The sequence below is a fragment of the Mesoplodon bidens genome (assembly GCF_964165515.1).
Source record: "Mesoplodon bidens genome assembly, chromosome: 6".
Lineage (NCBI taxonomy): Eukaryota > Metazoa > Chordata > Mammalia > Artiodactyla > Ziphiidae > Mesoplodon > Mesoplodon bidens.
In genome coordinates, this window is record NC_138162.1 from 75,479,379 (window position 1) to 75,502,716 (window position 23,338).

At 41.4% G+C, this 23,338-nt stretch overlaps 1 protein-coding gene across 14 annotated transcripts in view; it reads right to left on the minus strand.

Moving 5' to 3' along the window:
* SMARCA2 (SWI/SNF related BAF chromatin remodeling complex subunit ATPase 2) overlaps positions 1 to 23,338 on the minus strand; it is a 222,574-nt gene that overhangs the window by 133,499 nt on the left and 65,737 nt on the right. For all 14 annotated transcript variants that reach the window (XM_081237554.1, XM_081237555.1, XM_081237556.1 and 11 more), the window contains 5 exons: positions 17,785 to 18,040; positions 11,211 to 11,337; positions 9,054 to 9,227; positions 7,764 to 7,937; positions 4,771 to 4,941 (listed from right to left, as the gene is read on the minus strand). In XM_081237554.1, the coding sequence (XP_081093680.1) occupies positions 4,771 to 4,941; positions 7,764 to 7,937; positions 9,054 to 9,227; positions 11,211 to 11,337; positions 17,785 to 18,040 (902 nt within the window). The remainder of the gene's footprint in view (positions 1 to 4,770; positions 4,942 to 7,763; positions 7,938 to 9,053; positions 9,228 to 11,210; positions 11,338 to 17,784; positions 18,041 to 23,338) is intronic.

A 23,338-nucleotide genomic window follows, 5' to 3' on the forward strand; every position in this document is an offset into this window, starting at 1 on the left:
TATTTTACAATCTATATGATAAAGTGAACACAGTTTATCCCCCAGCAGGTGTTGTCATAATATGCTGAAACTTCATTCAAATATGTTGGCATCTTAAAGACTCACTCTGCTTTGAGGGAAACCTAAGATTTTCAGAAACCACTTGGGTTATTTTTACTGTCACTTAAGAGGACCTGTGAGCATTAAGATAGGTGATCAGGCAATAAAAAAATACCCAAGAATATCAAATTAACAGGCAATTGCACATTACTTAAGTTGTGCCTTGCAGAGAAAACCAATTCCAACATTTTGACTCAGGTAACTGGTAAATCCAGTTAAGCTGGACTTTGATCCAAATTTCTGGTTTCACCCATTTTGACACTGAACTTATCAAATAAATCTAACCATCATGGCATTGTGCTCACCTACCTTTACAATAGTCACTACACTCAAATGCCCAGAATTGCCTTAGAACCTTTCTTTCACCTACAAAAATCTCCTTGTGGAGGAAAACTGCAATACGCTAATCATCTTTGGGGAAAAGAGATAAAAGAATTGAGAAGGACTGGAGAGTAACTCAAATTTAAAATAAATGCCTCAGTAACATTACTACTTTGCATTTGATGCTCTTTTCACTGAAAATTATACCAAGGGGATTTTCTCTAATTGTTGGCGATCTAAAAGAAAAAGAAAAACATATTTCCTATCACTATATTGATCAATACACTATGCCAGAAAGGTCCCCCCTCCAAAGCGTCACAGATTCACGAATAACAGTGCTTGATGAGACAAAAAGAGAATAGAGTAAGTTTCAGAAAGAAAGACCATGATGAAAAAGACATTTGACACAGCACTCCCCCATGGATGGATTCTCTATGTTCTCATTAGCATCATGGGTTTCCAAGAAATGTCACAATAAATACCAAGGGTGTAGTTCTGTTGGTATACACCCCAGTGAAAGATTTGGGGGAAGGGGATTAAATACTTTATACTTTATTTTTTGCCTGAAGTCAATAGCTGGGGAAGCTGAACCTCTTAAATGACCAGACTTTTCAGCAGTAGGTGTGTGGGCTAGGGGGCTGGCATGGGCTCCCAACCACAGCTTAAGGAAAGACATACCCTAAAACTCTGTAAGAAATACCTTATTGTTTGGATATTACAGGCCAAATAATTAGAAAATTCTCTTTGTAGGATCTGAGGAGGAAGAGGGAAGCAGAGTCTGCCAAAAGTAAGAAATCCTCATTTCCCACTGCAGGCCTCCACAGCCAAGGAGCCTGTCGTTGTCCTAAAAGACATTCTACCTGATAATATCTAATGGATCCTCACCTAGAAAAAAATGGTGGCCATTTATTTTCTCAACACCACAGAGAACATACAGTAAGGGGAAAAAGAAGATTTTACTTTCAGAAAAACCTATAACCACATTTCAACAATCATGATCCTACATCTATACCACAGAATTGATTGAGAAAATAACTAATATTTACTGAGCACTTACTATGTCCCAGGGAGCGTTCTAAGTGCTTTAGATAAACTTTCCTATGTGATTCTCACAACAAATCTAGGCTACAGGTCCTGTTCCTATCACCTTCTTACAGATCAAGAGACTGAAGCACTGGGTAATAGATCTCTTAATGAAATATCCTACAAGGGAATAACAGCAAATTAGTGTTCTATGTTTTCTTATGCAGTTATGAATGTAAGAGATTGCGTACCAATGTGCTTTAGACAGTAGTCCAATTTCGTAAGTTAGCACGTTCAATCCTATTTGTATACAATGCCATTTCAACCTGGAGTCCCCCAGTAGATATAAGAGAGCTCGCATGGCAGAGGACGGAGACCTCCAGGTCATGCTAAGTGCCCGTAACAGTGTATTCGCCTTGTCACACTGCAGGGACTGCCGTCACCTAATCAGATATTTCAATACTTGAAAAATTATTCCTCCTCTAACACTTAAGTAGATACATAGAGCTTATTTCTTTTTCTTCCACTTCAAGGACATTAATGGGAGGCCAGGTAGAGATCGAGAAGTTTCAGAATGATTTATAAATGTATACTTCATAGAAGCGGCTCTAATGGTGAGAGGAGAAAAACTAAGCAAGGTCCTGAGAGGTTAAAGGAAACCCACTCTATTATTCACTAACACCAAGTAAACCTGATCAACTCCCCAAGAAAGAAAAAGGCCTTCTCTGTTACACCACGGCAATTCCTTAAAAAAATGATACACTAGTTTAACACTGAGTAAAAAAGTAGCCCTTTTCCAATTAAACTGCAAGGTCCACCATACTTATCTTTGACGGCACAGTTCCTGAAGTTCCTTGTATCTTGTCCTACAAGTGTTGCCACCAGTTCAATGGTATTAGTTCACTGAGTAAAGAAGCTTTCTCAAAACAAAGATTTAGGAGTGCCTTACTTAATTAGAAAAAAAAGCAAAACAAAACGTGCAGATAGGTACAGCGTGATATTCACTTCTATGGGAAATGCTGAAACGGACAGCACAGAATTTTTCAGTGTCCACATGCAGGTTCCCTCCCTGACAGAGAAGCTGGAACAAACAATTCTCAATCATTCACTCTAATGGAGGGAAGAAGAACTCCAGGTAATCCAGAGTGTCAAATAATCAGCTTTTGAAAGCATCCATTTTCTTTGCACTTGAATTAAGGTACATCTAAAATTGGGTAACTCACTCTGAACTAAGTCCTAAAACCCCGTGAGACAGTTTTCAGGAAGGTCTAGGAAAGAGCCCAGTTTCTTTTTGTCCTTTCTTTATCCAAGGTCTCCCAGCAAGATGGCCCAGGAAGGAAATATGGCCTGATCTCCTTGGTCCTGCTGAGGGCAGGGGGAGCTCAGATGCGAGGCATCCTGAGAGCATGCCAGGGAAGAGGGAGAGGGCTGCTAATAAACGAATAATTCTGCACATGCCATCATGTGAGCTCATCAGAGGAAGATGCCCAGAGACAGCCACCAGGCAGACTGGAGTCGCTTGGGTACCTGTTATTCGTTTGCCAGGAAACCAGGCCCCAGTTTTACTCCCCGCCTTCCTTCACAGCATTCATTACAGTTTATAATTATATACCTGGGTGCACATTTGATTAATGTCTGTCTCTCTCTCTAATTAATTAAGAGGGCAAGAGTGCTTTTCCTCACCACTTGCACTCTCTCTCCCCCAGCATCTAGCATCCTGCCTAGATCATAGTAAGTGTTCAGTTAATATTTGCAGAGCAAATACATGAAACAGAAAGAATAAGTGCTATTAGCAAACCTGAAAGCAGGAGTTTGGAGGTAGAGAGTCAACCTACAGATGATGCAGTGTTGGCAGCATCATGAGAAATACTGACAGGTTCCTGCTCTGTACAGATTAACATAAAAACAAAGGCATAATCATTACAACTCAATTATGTATCTTTCTTTGCCTGTGATGATATAACAATCTAATACTATTGCAGCAGTCCATTAATTAAAAGCCAGAAGCTCATATCTGAGCCATTAGCTTTTAATCACAAAGAAACACAGACTACGAACGGTAGTACTAAAAACACTAACAGTGACCTTTTTGTGACAGTCTCTGCAAAATATGCCTCAGGATCGGGAAAAACTAAAATGGCCGTTTCATGGGGTCCACCTATGGAATATGACAATTGTTATCTGCTTGCCGTGTGCCAACTTTAAGTCAGAAATTGGGAGCTGGAATTTTGCAAAGTCTATAACGCGACCTTGACAAGAAAATGAGGTATTCCTCACCAAAGAAATGTCGAAATGCAAGCCCTGACTCATCCCTTGTTCACCTTCACAATTAAGGGAAGCTATCTTATACTAAAGAAATCAGGTGCAGAAGGCGCCTTTTCAATCACTTATTCCTCCTCCTTAATTATGAAACAGGTATGAGAATTCAGGAGCCATGAAATTAATTATTTTTTGAAAAACATTTTGTTCAATTATTCAGTGCAGAAAAGAAATGATTAAATGCTACCAATCCTCAATCTTCACAATTCTAACGAAGACTTCCTGTTGATGTTTATACCTCGGCCAATCAGAATTGACCGTGAAAACAAAATATCCACCAAGAACTATATTAGCAGACTACTTAAGCTTCAAAGAGGCTCTATATTTACAGGTCTTCAAAGGGAAGCAGGTTACCCTTGAATTGAGATATAGTATCTGCAGAGTAGAGATTCTAAATCTTATCCTTCGTTTCTCATGATAAATTGGATTATTTTACATAAGACTATCTACTGTTTTCTGTAATGACCGAAAACCCTGACTTGCACATTTACCTTAGTGTAAAACCGGGGCAGCTGAACTGAGCCAACAATCTTGGCATCGCTGTCTGTCCAAAGAAACAGGCTGAAATATGTTCTAAAAGTATCCCAAAGCTATCTCTGCCATCTTCCTCTGGCTCCTTTCAATCTGAACACAGCATTTTCGCCTTCATTTTCACTCCAGTTTCTTAACTCAGCAGTCCCCTGCCTCGCTGGCATGGCACTTGAGCAAACATTTCTTTGTGTCCATGGTTTTCCTTTTTCTACCGACCGTGTGTACTTAGTTTCCGAATGCTGTGTGAAACAGCGGAAATACGAACCAAATATACATCCTGTCCCTCGTGCCGCCATCTCCAAAATGTTGCCTAGTACACCTAGTACATCAACCCATGTATATCAGCAACGTTTGCAATATAATCATCTAAGTCTCCCACTAGTGTAGTAGGAAGTATTCATTAAAGGGCAAGATGTGCCTAAAACTGGTCGGCGACCACACGTTCCCCAGCTCAGCCACAGCCACTCAGGTGCTCACCTTCCTCTTCCTCCTCCTCTTCTTCTTCTCTTTGGCCGCCTGGGCTTGCTTGTGCTCCCACACCAGGTTAGTCAAGTTGGCCACATACTCATCGGTCTGCTGCAAAAGGTACGCTAAACGCCTATCTTTCTTTTGATCGATCAGTTTTCTATAGCCCTCTTCATCTTCAGCCTATTAAGGAAAGAAGAGCGTGATCAGAACATAATAAAAGTTTGCAGATGACACCTTTTCCCCTCCCCTTGGTGGTCTGAACTTCGGTGGTCCGCGCAGCAAACTGAATGATTCCAGCCGCCCGAGTTCTCGCACCCTGTCTGGGACTGGGGAACACACGGAGGTACGATGCCTACGTCCCGGGACACCAGAGTTCACGGCAAGGTCAACACACATAACTATTTATGTGGTGTGATCAAGCACTCTGATCCAACTTTTCATTCTTTTGTGTTTCTTTAACTACGCAAAAAGTGTTAAAATTTGAGGATTCACCATCTGAAACTTATTCTTAACTTTATATTTTGGAAAGTGTCAAATATAATCAAAAGTAGAGAAGGTAGTATAATCTCTCATATAACCAACACCAAGCAATAAAAATTAACTCCCCATGACTCCCGTTTGTTTCGCTGCAGCCCTTCCCCCACCTCCTCCCTGCAATCCCAAACTGGATTGTCCTGAAGCAAATTCCAGACGTAATTGCTTTTCATTCACAAATATTTCAATAAGTACTTCTAGAGGCAAGGAACTGAATTAGGTTTTGAACAAATAACTTCTATTTCTTTTTTTTTTCAAATAACTTCTTATACTTAAAAGCATTACAAGGACTTCCCTGGTGGCGCAGTGGTTAAGAATCCACCTGCCACCGCAGGGGACACTGGTTCGAGCCCTGGTCTGGGAAGATCCCACATGCCGCGGAGCAACTTAGCCCGTGTGCCTCAACTACTGAAGCCCCCGCGCCTAGAGCCCGTGCTCCACAACAAGAGAAGCCACCGCAATGAGAAGCCCGGGCACCGCAACGAAGAGTAGCCCCCACTCACCGCAACTAGAGAAAGCCCGCGCTCAGCCACGAAGACCCAATGCAGCCAAAAATAAATAAATAAATGAACTTATAAAAAATGTGGTTGATTGGGAGGGATTTTGGTCACAGGTCAGCACTGCATCATGGGCCCAGATGACTGGAGACAAGTCATTAGCACCTGAAGCCTGACAGGGCTGAGCCATAAAACAGACACAGTACTTCCCACTTCTACCTCCTGTTAAGCAATATTAGGAGGTTAAATGGAATAAAAACTGGTGCACTCTGGGTCATTTCCAGAGAAATCTTTTTATACATCCCAATAAAAGGACATCTCAAAAATATCTTCCTCACATGATGCAGGATAAAAGGAACACGCTGCAAAATCTTTAAGAGGCAGCTCCTTACAGAGAAGCTTAGGTTTTTCAGTCCAGGGGTGTCCCTCCAGCATTTGCCCGAGTAACAGCAGCCTCATCACTCCGTCTGGCTGCTGTCTTGCCCCATGGATGAGCATGAACCTCAAATGCTATTATAACTGTAATTGCTTTTGGTTATGGTTGATCTCACTTGAAGAAAGCATGATAAAAAAAAAAACTTCAGTGTCTCTGTTATCTGTATATTCCATCATTTAATTGCGAAAATTAATGATTTGCAAATGCCTAATCATTAGTGTCAAGCCAATCTGTTACTGAAGTTCTAATATAGTTTCACTTCAGTTGAATCAGACAAATTTGACTGCTCCCTGCTCAAATACTATAAAATGGTCTCCCCAGCTAGTTAGCCATCTCTTGGTCCCCTCCCTCCCAAAAAACGAGAGGGAGGCAGGAGAAGGTGGTAAGATTTAGTAGACCCCGGACACAGAGCCTTTTAAAATATGGTGTTCACTCTCCGAAATCCAAAAAAATTAATGACAAAAAAACGCAGACTGTAATACCAGCCAGGAAGACTATGTCACTTGGAATTTTCCAGGGACATAATTATGGGTTGAGGCTAATGATTTTATCTTCATCCAATACCCAGGCATTACATCCCAGATAGAATTTGCAGGTCTCCTATCAGTATACGTTACACACGCTTCTCTAAAATCCACGGTGTGCTCTGAGGTCCGATTCCAAAAGTAAATGGCCAATAAACTCAAATACGCAGGCCAGTGATATAAACCAATTCCTTCTGTGTTTATATATCCACTAAAAAGTAACAGTGGAAATGACCCATGAATAGCCTTTGACAATAACACGGCTATAATCAAAAAAGCAACATTTCAAAATTAACCTAAAAACCACTTTTTAAACTGCTAGAGAAAAATTTCTGCCAGAATTTTGAAGCACCAGCAGCTTCAAAAAAAGAGAATTTCTTAGATTCCAAGACACAACTTCATGAGATATTCATTCAAAACGACTTGTGTCATTAGTCTCAAAGAGGCAATGCTTTAAAAAGAACTGCCGTTTCCATCCTTCCAGGTCTGGTGATCAAAACTCCTGCAAAATATAGTACCTGCCTTTATGTAAAAAGCTATCATCTGGGGCTTCCCTGGTGGCGCAGTGGTTGAGAGTCCACCTGCCGATGCAGGGGACACGGGTCCGTGCCCCGGTCCGGGAAGATCCCACATGCCGCGCAGCGGCTGGGCCTGTGAGCCATGGCCGCTGGGCCTGCGCGTCCGGAGCCTGTGCTCCGCAGCGCGAGAGGCCATAACAGTGAGAGGCCCGCGCGCGCGCAAAAAAAAAAAAAAAGCTATCATCTGAATAACAGTCCCACCCTAGGACATGGAAACACTATACTCATCAGTGGTAGCCCTAGATTTGTGGCACTGCACTGTCTAGGAAAGGGACAATATTTTTACTCCATCCCTGTGAAGTTCAAAGGAATGGATTAGTATATTTGATAAGCAGCTTTTACTCTCTCCTTCTACCACAGCATGTTTAACATTCTCAGCGCAGATGGCTGTGAGGGGAGCATGTTCCTGGGTTCCTGTAGGCAGGCCCCTTACCATCAATCTCCGCATTCTCTCCTTTTCGATCCGCTCGGTCTCCTTCTTCTGCTCCCTTTCAGTGTTGGCGTGCCAAGTGGCCACTGCTTTGGAAAGCTTCTGGATCTTCCCGGCCACAGACCGATGGTACTCCTTAAAATCTTTTGCATGTTGCAAAATACTGTTCAGGTATTCCTAAGGGATCCAAAGCGGGGAGAAGAGAAGGCTTAAAATTCAGTTCCCAACGTCATTTGAGGTTTCATCATAGTCCAGGGAAACTCTGTGTATTGAACAGCCATGGGGGACTAGAACCTATTTTAGGACAGGTGCCCTGGTGTGTCTCCATAGCTGAGGTGTGGGCTATGCGGTGGTGGGAAAGATGACCTCTCAAAGTTTGTTTTGGTGCCAGCCGGTGGAAGAGAAGCCTCCCCGGCCTGGAGGGTGTGGCCACATGAAAATGGAAAGATCAAAGGTTGAGAGAGACCTACAAAACAGTGATGATAAAATTTAAAGCAAATCACTCCCAGATAAACCTCAGGGAGATGGGTGTTTCCACTGAGAAGCGTGTTACAAAAGTAGTGTTTCTTCTGCTCTCACTTAAATACCTTAGAATTGTCCCTCAAAAAAAGTTTTATAGGAAGCTAAAATTGCCATACATCTTTTGTATCCACTTTTTAAATAAAGAAGGGGAAACTTAGAACCTTATTTACACTTAAGTCCAACACTTTTCAAAACAAGACTTAATCAAGGCACTAAATTAAGCATAGAAAAACAAATAAAATTCACAGGATTACACAACACGAGATCAAATCCTACATCGAAATATTTCCAAATCCCTAGAAAGGAATGTTTTAAAATATCTGCCCCTGTGAAACCTTCAACTGGGCCCTTGAAAAGCCCAGGATACCATATTTATATCTGTGATAAAAATAACTGTTTGCCCTCTTCTTTCCAAGTTCCCTCTTCCCCAGGACTTTGTTCTAGGAAACCCGCCTGTGCCTACCCAGTCAGCAGCATCCCATGGGGTTATGAATAGGACACCTGATTGGAATTCAGGAAGCAGGGTCCCCCCCACCCCCTTATCCTGTACTGACCGTTCGCGTGTCCTTGCGGAGGTCACCTACCACTCTGGCTGGGCCTAGGCTTCCTCATCTATGAAATGGTGTGGTTGGACTACGTAAGCTCCCAGGATCCTTTCTGTGATGTCCCCACTGCCCGCAGTTGTCCATTTTTCAGTGGTTCTGACTCCGCCCAGTTTCTTGGTTAGCACCTCTGTCAACGGCGGGGCACCCAGAGCCCAGGCCCAAGTACCTGGTGCTTCTGCCGACGCTTCCTCTCCTGCTCGATCTTCTGCTGCTTCTCCAGCTTCTCCGTCATGCGGGCTTCCCTCAGGGTCTGGCGCTTGCTCCGTTTGTATGCTTTGGAGTTGAGGGCCGTCTCCAGGGTCGTGTCCCGTCGCATGCAGGCCACTACCTCCTGTCTCAGCTGTCAAGAGGGGAGCAGTTAGAACAACTCCCCAGACGGAGGCCAGACCCCCGTCGTCCCCTGCCCTCCATTTAGTGGAGCCGAATGGTGACTCCCTGAGTTTCTCCATCACAGCTGGCCTTTTAGTAAACAAAGGGACTACATCATGCTGAATGTGCATGGTATTTTCAAAGATGCTCTAAGTTTTCTTTCCAAAAAATTCAGAGAGGAAGCAAGTACGGCACTGTTAACAGTAAAGAAAATAAATAGGTGAGTAGAGGATGTCTTGGCTTTTAAATAAATTGATTCACTCTATTTAATTATCCTAATGATATTAATTAGTTAATAAGCTTTTTACATTTTTTTACTTCATTTTAAGTGCCATGCTAACTTTCTCTTTGCGCTTAAGGATTAACGTGAACAATGCTGGGCAAAGAAGAATAGAAGAATTACTTCCTGCTCATGTGAAGTAGCTGCAGATATGCAAACAGTGCTAATTCATCATCTCATGTAAAAGACAGGAAATACTAGTTTGGGCTTCCTCCCACTCCTAATAATGATATTCTTTGCAAGATACTTAATTTTTTTCTTTTACTGTATTATGGACTTCTTTTAGATCAGAAATACAGTATTTCATTCATATTGTATGTTACGTGGTGGTAAAAGGTGGGGGGTGGAAACATGCACTGAAATAGCAATTCGACTGAATCTGAAATCAGCATCTATTACAGCTGATTTTATTGGAAAACTTCACAGATAACAGATTTTTCAATAATATGAAGCAAAAATCAGAAACCAATCAGAATCCAGCATAGTGAAGCTAATTTGAATCTAATCTTATTCCCGAAAATACTCATTTAACAAAATTTTATTAAACAGCTTATCAAGGCATTTTATGAAGTTACCTGTAAGAAAGAAGCAAATGGAGCAAAGAAAGTTTTTTCTTTTTTTTCTCTTTCCTTTCCTTTTTTGTTTTTAATTTAAGCTCTAATCTACTCTCACAAACCTACGGTCAAGTAGCTGCCAGCCACCACGATGCCCCTCTTGTGATATTATAACCAACAAGGCAAAACGTATTTCCAAGTTCATATGACAATAGCAAGAGGGTTGGCCTTGTGATTTTACTCACATCCTCCAACAGACCAAGTCATGTAATTCAGTACTTCCAAACTACTTTCAGTCATTAATTATTCATCCTGCATGCCCCGAGACCTTCACCAAACAAGCCCGTCTGACTGGCGAGGAAGCATTCCTTTTCCCCTTTGGCTAAATGCCGCTGTGTGACGACCAGGAGACCTGAAGCTTTGGGGTCCAGAAGGCAAAACTCGCCAAAGTAAAAATTAGCTCTACTTCATTCCACTAGTCTCCGACTGACTTAGCAATTATAAAAGAGATTGGTATGCTAGCCTTTCTTAGGCAGTGACGACTAAGACCATAGCAAGAACAATAGATACTAATTCACTGGTAAGTCAAATATGGGGGTCTGACGTGGTGAAATGCTCCAAAAGTACGTGTTGACGAATAATCCACAGTTACACACCAGTTTTATGGATTTCTATAAACAATGAGCTATTGATTTAGTTGAGTGGCTTTCGTGTTTGTTAAAATGATTTTCATGGTCACGGCTAGGATTTTACACTTCTCTTTACAAAGAAGCTCTGATCTATCACCTTCCTGTTTTTCTCGGAAACCATAAAGGCAAACATGAGCTATCCCATCTCTTCTCAAGGTTTCATCTACAGTAACAAAATGCCGTAACTCTGACTTTGGAAACCATAATATGGAAGAAAAAAATGTCTCTGATGTACAGAAGAGAAAACTAGAATAAGAAGCAGTTAGTCTTCATTACTTTTAGCTCTGTGCTGCTGGTCGAAAAGATACAGTCTTTTACTAAGTTTATATCTTTATAACAATATTGCACGACTTAAGGAAACACACAGATCACACTCTGGAACAATTTTATTTATTTCCTGCACCTCAGATGTGCTGGGGAAAAGGTATTACCTGACGCTGGAAATTGAGTAGCCGAAGTGCTTTCAGTTCCACGGTTGCTTTGGTTCGTAAATCTGGTGGCAAAGAGCCAGGGAGATTTTCCAGTTCCTGTATCCTATGGGCTATGCGAGCCTGAAGTCTAGCGGAGATGATAAAATGGGGGAGGGGGAAAGTGGAAATATACATTACAGTCTGGTCTTAAATGATAGACAACAACCTTAGGTTTAAGTTCACCTTCCAGGTACTGACGGCCGATTTCTGATACCCAACTAGATTATCTGATGTTAAACAGAGAAAAGCTACCTTTGCATTAATGCAGACAGGTGCTATATTACTTAACACTTTGGCCTTCTTCACAGCCTCTCTCTAACAGCCAGGAAGGAAGGCTCAGAATACATCTAGGAGGAAAGTCAAGCCCCATGGCTCCCTCCAAAGAGAGAGAGAAAATGAGACGGGAAAATTTGACTTGCTCCCGAACGCCTGGCCAGCCAGAGTGCAGAGCTGAGACAACGGAGTTCTCTTTCTAACTTCTAGTTCTGTCCTAAGGCAACGGGGCCATTTGCCCTCCTTGCCAAGATGCTGACGATGACAGCCAGTAAAGCTGAGTGAACAAGAGCAGTTTTAGGTGCTGAGGTCACAGAAACCAGCCAACCCAAAACATTCAGAGAGAGAGAGAGAGCGTGCTACTGGCCACAACCATTTCCTCTGCAAGCAGTGCTTGCTTGAGAAAAGAAAAGGCAAATTAGGCATTTTTAAAAATCAGGTTTGGAGCAGCAGTAGATAGTAAACAGCTTTTAAAAACTAAAAGTTTCCAGAAAAGGACTGTCAGGGAGTCTCATTCTGGGCATCATCAAAAAATAGAACTATAGGTACTTCCTCACAATAGTGGCAGAATAGAAAATAAAAGACTTGCTACTTTATTCATTTGGGATACTATTACTGTTAGTCATAGAAACTGGTTTTAGGGTTCACCTGGATCCTACTCTTACAAATAATTACATGCCATCTAAATCTATTTTTAGAATGACCTCCCCCGAATTCGGGGCAAAACTATCTTGGAATAGATTTCGACGAAGAAAGAACAGTAAAAGGTAGTAAGTTAAACTAAACTAATAGTAACTACACTAAGTTAGGTGCATTTAAAGCACAATTTAATTGTCTCTCTCTCTCTCTCTCTCACACACACACACACACACACTCACACACACACACACACACACACACACACACACACCCCTCTACAAGGTAAATGCACCATTTTATTGAAGAGAAAACTGAAGTTCAGACATATTAAGAAACATGTGGACTTCACAGAGCCAGTAAAGGAGAGAGACGAGGCTGGAACCCTCACTGGCCTGACACAAACACCACTGCAACGATACTGCAGATAATTAAAATATACTTCCTAACTGCAAACTCCCTTGGAACTCAACTATAAAAATTGATAAAGATTCTGTTAAAAATTAATATTATGCTTTTTTCAACCTTTATGATGCTGTCTGTTGATATGAAAAAGTAAAACCGTCTGCAATTCAGATGCTGCAAAATATCTTAATAGTTCATATAGCCCAAATATCAAAATGAGGGCGTTTTAAAAAACTTAAGAGTAGTTTGCTTTGGTAGAGAAATAAAATATCATCTTTTTCAAAACTTTAAAAATGATAGGGTAATGCATCATTTTTCATTGACTTCATTGACAATAATATTCTGATAGATTCCTCTTTTATTTGGTATATACGTGTTATGAATTCTGACTTACTAAATGATTTATCGTCATAATGTGTTATTACTAATATTATTGTTATTGTGTGTTATTTCAACTATGCATACCAACACAAACAATAGTACTTTTAAATGGTTTAACCATGCAACAGACTAAAAATGTGTTAGTGCAAGCAACAACAATAAACTTTCATCAATTTATTCTCTTGATCAAATTGTTCAGACTCTCCCAACTTTTTTCCACATTCCTTTTACTATTGATACTCATGGGATTCTCATCGCAGTTTAAAATTTTTCTTTGTATGAAACAAACCTTTACTTTCTTTATCCAATTCAATTTCTTAAAATACGCACATAACCAAAAATTCCCAAATACAGCAACAGGTGATGGATCTTAACAATTAGGATATTAAGAGAAAAATCTATTACAGATTCTTCTCAAATACATAATTTAAAGGGAAAAAACTAAACCAAAATAATTTTACTTGTGTAGCGTTAAGGCCATACTAAAGGAAATTTAGATACTACAGCAGGGTGAGATGGTTATTCTGCTTCCTTGGTTCTAGATTTATTGCAGACCCTTTTCATTTGACTATCCCAGAACTCAAACTATCCCTTGGTATTGTGTTTTACTCTGTTTGACAAAGTGGGTCAGGTGCTACATTAGAAAAATGGCTGCTTTTTCCTTAATCATCTAAAGGACTATGGAACTAGGCCTAAATAAATAATCTTAGGACAACCGGGCTGACCGTGTAGAGCCTAAATCACACTGAACCAGGAGGGGGGGAGTTGGAGAGCGGAGAGGAGAAGTAGGGAGGTGGGGAGGTGCGGAGTGGGGTAGATGGAGCCTTGGCTGACTTGGGCATGGGAGGGGGTGAGGGGTTGGGAGGGGTGCACTTCTTCCTGAAATGACTGCTTCCCCAGAGGGCCTAGTAATTTGTCAGTGAATTTCAGATTCCCCAGCACAAAAGAATCTTTCTTTTATGAAAGGGAGGCAAGAAGTTCAAAGTGCAAACGTGCAAACTATAGGAGAATAGGAAGGGTAGATTTCAAAGTAAAATTGTATGCATTCGATTCAGCACACGGTGTGTGTGTGTGTGGGGAGGAGCAAAGGTACAGGAGGGGCTTCTTTTTACATAGAGAATGTTATGTGTGTGTGTGGTGGTTAATAGAAATCTTCGTTTTAAATAATGTGCCTCTCCAGACAATTTCATCTTCCCATCAGTGGGATTCAGCAGGTAGCCCGATAAGGAGATTCAGGATTCTAAACTTCCCGAAACAACAACAGATGTAATACTGCATAACTGCGGGAGACTCATTTAGGGTCCTCACGGGTACAGAAAATTGAAGCAGAATTAGGTCGCTCAGGTTTTTCATACAGATTGAACAGTAAATCAAGAGGGCTTACTGTTCTGACAAGAAAAAGAGTTCCATTAAAGGCGACAGATATTTGTTCAGGTCCAGAGGAGAAGTTTATGATTCCTGTAGGAGAGTTATTTGAACAGAAAATGACACTGGTACATTTTGTTCCTTCCAGGAGCTGAGTGACACTTTTTAAAAAAGCGAGAGAGGGAGACTGACTTTTGGCAACTCTGCTGATGAAGTGGCTCTTGGTGATTTCTAAGAAGGAATTCTCAGGGCTGTAATGGAGACCAGGGCAGGACAAAAAACACGGTAAGGGACTATGCTGGCTTCCTGAGGCAAGGAGGCTATACTACTGTTTTCATACTAAATTCTGACTTGATACCAAAGAGGGCTCACATAATTCAAAGATGCTCTTCTGATATAAACTCCTTTCAAGGTGAAATATATTTCTTTCTCATGCAAACATCTGCGTAATTTACATGCTAACATGATAATTTGTGGAGCACTTCTGACCAACCCTCTGATCCTAGATGGAAGAACTGAAGTTAGGCACATTGACAGGGCCAAAAAAGCATGCCAAAACACCAAAAAAAAAAAAAAAAAAAAAAAAGTCACTGACACTTACTACAGAGAAAAGCAGTACAGTTCCATCATGAGAAAAAGATGGTCTAAAAGAAAGGATCCAATTTAAATGAGAACAAAATGTTTTTAACTGAAGAACTTGTATAGATCTGAGGCAAAGTGTTCATATGCAGAAACTTATTTATGCTATTACTGAAAAAAGAAGATCAATTTGTCAAAATTCTGATTTTACGAGGAACAAGAAAAAGCAGCCAAGTGACTTAAAAGTAAAAAAAATTAAGATTCTGACAATTTACTTTCAATTTTCATAGACAAGGTAAGTGATATTACAACAGTCAAAGAAACGAACATCTGTTAAAGAATTTCTGACAGGTGATTTTTGCTGAAACCAAGTTTATGAAATTATAAAAGAGACTTTTTTAAAGACCTTGCTCAAATCCTCAATCAGGAGACAAAGATACACTGGACTCTTCCTATCAGTGCTAAATGGAAGTAAGCCGTTCCCTCAAAGAGGGGCAGGAGGAAAAGAGTTTTTTAGCTGTCTTTTACAAGTGCCTAAGGGACTTAATCTAACCCTTTTTAAGGGATAAATATAACTAATCTCTGCAGCTGGACAATTTATCTTCATATAGGCAGAAGCCAGCTACTGCTCTATAACTGAAGAAGACAAAAGATGCCCCTACAAAACCCTGCCAGTGTAAACCTTAGCTTCTTCTCAGGATGGCCACGGGAAACTTCAGGCCAAAAGACCCACCAACTTTTTGAACCCAGGCTTGGGTTCAAAAGCCAGGCGGCTTAACAAAAGAGGAGACATTTATCAAGTAATAATAATAAAATGAAAAATAGCCATTCCACCACCTTCTGCAATGCTTATAATTTAAAAGATACTGATAGATACTTTTTTTTTAATTGACACAGGTGTGGAGGACAAAAGCTTTCCACACACTGGAATAGGCTAAATAGTACCAATTAATACTGAATACTTTGGGAGACCATCCATTAAGATCATTTTCAAAAAAAGTGCTAAACTGAGCTCATTACAAGAAAGGCCTGCAAATACAATTCTGGTAAAAATGAAAAAAGAAGGTTTAGGAGTCAGTAAGCATGTACACGCACGCACACACACACACACACACACACACACACAACATAGGATGAATAAGGGGGAAAAAATCCGGATGTATTTCTAGGTATAGTGTCTGTGTTATGAGGGTAGTTCACGTGATATAACAAAGGGACTGGTAGCTCTGTACCTGCAAGGTGGGAAAAAAAATTAGCTCTTAGGAAGTCAGAATTTCAGAGTAACCAAACGATACCCCTCTATCTCATTTACTGTCTTAAAAAAAAAAGACTTTTGACTTTTTTATTCAATAGCAACATAAAGGACTGCATATGAATACAGTTTTTCTGCCCCAGATGAGTACACAGTGCTAGTATTTGACTTTTATACCACACTGCGATTATTCACCCAACAGAATCTGCCTATCAACACTGAAATATCAATTGATGATGGGTATCTAGCTCTCTAGGGATACGTGAAAAGCTGAAAACAGAAACATAAAAGCTCTTAATTGAGGATTAGTAATAGCAGTGAGAATAAAGTTATACTCTTCATCCAAAAAGGTACACACAGTTAATGGCAAGTTACTGTGATTTCTTTCAAAATAACTCTTAAAGCTGGTAACTTAGTATTTTAATATAATAACAGATAAGTCACGTGTTTTCCAATAAAGAGTAAGGTAATGTTTTTAAAGGGCTCCTAGACATTATTTACTACCGTTCCCTATAATTTTTAAACCCTAATTGTCTTTTACCTTAAATCATACTTGGGAAATAATAATAATAGCTAATATGTATAGAAAGTCCTTGTATCATTTTATCTTCTCCCTACAAAAGATACTATAATACCCTCTTTTAACACAGGAGGAAACTGAGTCACAGAAAAACGATGTAACTTGAGGAAGGCAACACAGCTAGTTAGTGGCAGAGCATGCTTTCTGGCTAACTCCCAAAACCGTGATCTTCGTTTCATCTTGCCTTGACTCAGTACTTACTGGACTCTCTTTTTGGTTGACATTAACCATGTACATCAAGGATCTGCTAACTACAGCCTGTGAGCCAAACCCTGCCCATAGCCTGTTCTCGTAAATCAAGGTTTACTGGAACACAGCCAACACGGCTGCTTTCACACCATCGGGGCAGAGCTGAGTAGTTATGACAGAAACTCTAGGGCCCTTTACAGAAAAGGTTTGCCAATCCCCGATTTAGATAAATGTGCCAAATCAGGTGAAAATGAAGTTTTTGGAGTAAGAGTTTAAATAAGGACCCCATGTGAAGACACTTACATAGGGCCTAGCCCCAAAGCTAGCCCAAGCCACAGACCAACAAATGCATGAACTCAATCAAAGAAGACATGATATCGTGCTACTGAAGTACCGCTTTAGTATCACTAGATGTGTCATTAACCTGAAGGTTAGGCCAACAGAACACTCAACATCTAAGGCACTTACAGTCACCATTCAAGGACAGACTGACAAACCAGAAGGAAACTGCATAATCTAAGTGTGGGCTGACGGCCTTCTTGGACCTTTAGGAACTCTGGGCTGGACTTTTGATCTTGGCATGTCATAGGGGTGCATAAAAGTTTTCTCACTGAATGAGTGAAAAGCACAGTCCTGGGAACCTAGAACCCCCGGAAGAGGGTCCTCACCCCCACCCCAGTGGCAAAGAAAACTCTTCTCTTGAGACTTTGTTCTAAAATCATTCTCAAGCCTGAGTCTTGGCCTCTGCAATTTCCCTTAGGCCTTTCCCTGGTCCCACAGAAAAGAATGACCACAACACCAGGAGACACCGGACCCCCTAGGCTGGGTGGTACCTGCCAGAACACAGCATCTTACCCCCGGGGCAGGTGCATTACCTGTACTCCCGCTCCTGCAGAATCTCCACGGGGTCCAGGCCCTGTGGTTTCTGGATGGGGCTGATCCGGCTCTGCTTCTGCTGCAGCTGCAGGATGGGCGAGGGCTGCCCCGGGGTTGGCTGTGGCACTGAGGGCCCGGGCACGGCGGCCGCGGGCGGCGGCGCTGCTGCAGGGGGTGCGGGCGAGGGCCGGCCGCTGGGCGCGGGCACCGGCAGCTTCTGTGGGGGGCTCGGGCCGCTCAGCTCCGGCCCCGGGCCTGCGGGACAAGAGCGACATGGGCAGCTCGGGAGGAAAGGCACCCCGTGCCCATACCCGGCCTGCCCGCTGCCCCCTGGGAGCCCGGCGATGGGGACAAGTAAAGGTCTCATGAGAAGAAAGCAGGAGGGAAGGGAGGAAAATGAGGAAGGCGGGAGGGGAAAGGAAAGGGGAAAAAGAAAGGAAAAAGAAGCTGGTATCTATCCCAAAGGGAAATGGCCCAAAAATGACTCTTAGGTAATAAACTGATTAAGGAAGGGACAGCCAGCTTTTAGTGTAGGTCTACAGCGGGTTTTTAAAAATAATTCCAGGTGCATTCAGGGTTCTGAAAAAGCAAGGGAGTCACCCACCAGTCGGATGCAATTTGGGTGTGGTCCCAAAATCACGTTTCACAAACTACACCACAAGCCCCATCCATCCCAGTGTGGAAGAGCCCTGCTGTTAGAACCCATGCTTTACAAGTACAGGCAGCAGCTCGCCAGTCCTCTGACGTGAACTAAAAGGGGCACGCATTTTCCCTAAATGACCTATAAACTGTATTTCAGGCTTCATCAGTGCATCTAGGGAACTTTAATTTTTTACTACATATTAGAAGATATTTCTGAAAACATTCAGTGAAGGGGGAAAAAAGAATCTGCTCATTCCACGTAAGAAAACTTAGCAAATATTAAGATTCAAGAGAGCATTTTTCTCATGTTATCAGAATAAAGGGATACATAATCATTAAGCTTATCAAAATGCACTTAAGTTAATTTAAAGCAATTTCCCACATTAAACTTCAGGAGTTTAAATTGATTGCTAGGTCTGGACCTAAAATAAGAAGTGTTCCATCTTTCCTCTTAGGTGAATTTTTACTTACTTCAAAGTTATAAATAAAATTAGTGATGCTACCAGAGGGGTTAGTAAATTAAAAAAAAAAAATCTCAGTAAGCAGATGTTAAAACCTCTCATGGGCATTCTTCCAAGTGTTTTCTATATCTTTCCGGAGAAATATTAAAATTATTAAACGGTAACAAAACTAATCATCTCTATACTTCAGAGCGACTTAATAATTCACCATACAAAGACATACATTATGAAAAAGTAGACACATTTATTCAATTTCCAGCAAACACTAGTTAGAAGTGGGCTTAAATGACAATGCAAGGATAGCAAACATTCTGACAGGAGGAATCGGAAGAGTTAGAAGAAAGTGCTTAGGAAACTACAGTGTGTGTGAGTGTGAGTATATGTGTCTGTGTGCATGTGTGTGTGTAGTGTTGTTGGTCTTTTGTTCACTTCCTTCTGAAATTAGGTAAAACTTTCCCAAAGACCTAGGGCTAGTTAAGACTTCTTGAGGTAATCTGTAGCCCTTGTTCTAGGACTGATGAAAAGTTCTGGAGGGAAAAATGCATTTCTGTTTTTTTTGTTTTACGCCCTGTAGATATACTATTATAATAAAGAGATTCTTTTCAGCTAAGTACCTTCTGATTTTTTTTCTGAATGGGAGGTCTTTTACATAATGCATAGCTTTTCATAATATTTCAGATTTAGTTTCTTTCATCCATATGTAAGAAACCAATTTCTAAACATTAAATCTTAAGGTTGTTAAGCATTGGAATGAGATATGGAGAGACATTTTTTATTATATTTTCCCTCGAGGCCTTTAAAACAGGCTAGATATTTTTAATCTGGGTTGCTTGAGCCAAAAGAGAGGAGATAGAGATTTCTAACAATTACTTTAATTCTCTGTGATTCTATGAATTTCCCTAATAAGCTCAAGAAGCTGGGAGTTAAAAATATTTGAAGAATTTGTATGAGCATACCAAATAATAGATTTAATACACTGAAGCCCTTTAATAAAAAGAAAATCCGGGTCTTACTGATAAGATTAATATCATACTAATTACCCTAAATTCAGTTCTCAAAGCGTTTTTCCTCCTTTCAAAGTTTAAATAAGTCATCAATAAAAGCCATACCCGTGCAATAGTGTACACATTTCACTTACTCTGGGCATTTTCTTCTTTAGCATTATGGCTTGTAAATACTTATGCAGAAGTGTATGCCAACTCCTCAAGGTATATTCACGTATTTTTTTTTTTTTTTTTTTGTGGTACGCAGGCCTCTCACTGTTGTGGCCTCTCCCGTTGCGGAGCACAGGCTCTGGATGCACAGGCCCAGCGGCCATGGCTCACGGGCCCAGCCGCTCTGCGGCACGTGGGATCTTCCCGGACCGGGGTGCGAACCCGTGTCCCCTGCATTGGCAGGCGGACTTTCAACCACTGCGCCACCAGGGAAGCCCTCAAGTCATTATTTTTAAAACCATACGATCAAAGGCACATATCCAGAGCATGTCTGATATCCCTGGTTCCAAATCTAGCCATTTTCGGCCCATCACTGTGAACTAGATCTGATGCATACACATAGCTAGGCTTCTTTAATCCATTAATACAGAGACATCCTTATGTGGTTGAAGGACCCTTAAAATTGAGAAGCCAGAGAGACCCAAACGTGGACTTGGATATTCAAATCTCCAATTCCAAAAGGACTACAACTCCAAAAGATACAAAGTGCACCTTGTCTCTTTCCAAAATAACTTATAAGTTTCACCTCCGGGTTGTGTGAGCCTCAGCAAGTTACTTAGCCCCTGGTGCCTCAGTCTCCTCGTCAGTAGAATGGGGATAATAACAGTACAGTACTCACCTCACAGGGTGGTAGTGAGGATTCAGTGAGACAGTGTGGCTCTGTGCCCAACCCTCAGCTCTGGTCATTTTTACTGCCACCAAGGACACCAAGGTAAAGAAGCCTAGTTTAATCACTCAGCTTTTCAGAAAAGCTCCACAGCAAAAGAAAGGCTTTCAAGGAAATTTGGTGCTGTATTAGCCGGCAGATTTGGAAGTGCACTCTTCTAGAGCAAACTTCAAAATGTTTCCACAGTTTAATACAACTCAGCACAAACACTCAGATAAGTCGGTTTGCCATGTGCTTCCTGCTAATCCCCCATCAGTCACAAGCAAACTCCTTCCTAACTAAAAATTGCAAGTTCATTTACTGCCTGGGTCTATTTTATCCTCCCTCCAACAGATTATATAAAAACTTCTCTTTACAGAGGCTAGGGGACTGAATGCAGCTTGCTGCAATTAGACGTGCCCAGAACACAACTACCTAACCATGCGGTGTTCTGCCTGTCCTTCAGGGAGCCGAGTTGCCTGAATGGATTTTCTCTGTATCAACAGAAAGCATCTCGACAACAGACACTCATGGTCTGCAGAATGATAAGAACTCATGCCCTGATATCTTCAGATGGAGGACAAATTACATTCTTTAGCTTATCTCCTATTCCCTCACCAATATAAACAAGTTAGGCTTAATTGTCAGAGGTACAAAATGTGTCTGTTTTCCCATCAGTCCTCACTTTAGAAGTCAAGGTAGGTATACGCCCTGACTCTCCTGAGGGGTGTCCCACTGCAGCTAAGTGTTGGGGGGAGGGATCTTTATTAGATGCCTGAATTTAAGAAACAGGTAAACAAACTTATTAAATTACCTAAGTCTCACATGTACAGAATTTCTGTACAGAGTTCCCACTTTACCTTCTGCACAGAAGGATGTTCATGCAAATAACAGTCTGTGCCTTAGACAAGGATTTAAATGGTTTCCAGAGGTTGAAAAAAATAAATGTAATAATGATGCTTAAATGAAGCATACGAAGAAATTTTAGATAACTAAAAAAAGGAGAGGGGGAAGTAGGAGAGGGACAAGCACTGAAAAAAATTAGCAATAAATCTCTCACTTTCTACCATGAAGGCTTCCCTACCCACTGCAAAAAAACCCCAAAACTTTTCAGTTCCTATTTTGAATTTTGCTTTAGTCTCTAAAAAGAAAAATGAATCAAAATTAAAAGAAAAACGCTGGGTTTGATTTGAGTGGAGCCCATAGCAGGCAAGGACCAGAGTTATTTATTTGTTCAGTGCACACTTCCGCCAGTCAAACTGTAATTCTCTGGTGGTGGCACTTTTGGTGAATGATAACTTTGGAGTAGGTTTGAGGAAGATCACCCCAGCCAAAAAGATTCTCTTCACACATGAATGACACTGGCAAATGGGACAAAAGAAAAATGGAATCACAGCTACCACCAGAGAAGCTGACATACTTAAATTGATTTTTTCCTGAAATATTAGCAGAGGCATTTATTTAAGAAAAGGAGGGTGATAAACAATTAATACAAGTAATATTAACTTAAAAAACCTTTTTTTTGGGGTCTTACTTGAACTTGTCCGAAATACCAATGCAAAAAAAAAAGTGTCTTTGTCAAGTAAGGTCATCATCTCCCTGTGAAATCTGAGATTTGGGGACAAGATCAGCAATGTAACCTCCCCCTCCCAGTGGCAGGAATGAGTCTGCTCTATTTGAAGAAAGTATCCTCTTTCCTCCTTTATCCACAGCCTCTTTGCCCACTCTGGCACTATCTGCCCCAATATTTTCATTTCTAATGAAGCCTGACTGCTAGAAATACAAAAGACAAGAGCAGTGAGTAACAAAAAACAAGTTCCCCCTAATGACAGGACCCTGGCGAGGGAAGATGTACACATTGGGTAAAAAAAAAAAAAAAAAAAAAAGGAGCCCTCTTCTCTGGAAATGATCCAGAAAATGCACCCAGGATTGTGTTGGTTAGGATGTGAAGTATTGGTTATATACAAGTGTCCGGATAACTGAAAATCCATCCTTTAAGTTTTACTACGTCATCTGATCTCACTATGGTGACTTTGGCTGAAAGGGTTTCTCAAACGAATCACTTAGCTTGCTGCTTTCTTGAACAATACCCTGGAAACTTTTCCTATTGTGCGTAGGTCATTTTTTTTTTTTGCTGTACGCGGGCCTCTCACTGTTGTGGCCTCTCCCGCTGAGGAGCACAGGCTCCGGACGCGCAGGCTCAGCGGCCATGGCTCACGGGCCCAGCCGCTCCACGGCATGCGGGATCTTCCCGAACCCGCGTCCCCTGCATTGGCAGGCGGACTCCCAACCACTGCGCCACCAGGGAAGCCCCGTAGGTCAGTTTTAAAAATAACAAGGCTTGCTGAGGTCCATGATGAGGGGATACCCCAGGACAAGCTGCGATGCATGTGGAAGTGTGCCTGTGTGACACAGTCCCTCACAGTTACCTTTTGGGAGGCACAGATTTCGCTCCTTCCACCTTAAACTACCAACAATCTGACTGTGACCATTCAGCCTCTACTGGGAACTCCTTTAGTTAATGCTCCTCATATACTGAGATGCAGGATATCAAGGTCACCAATGTTGCTGACACCGTGTCTAGAGTATG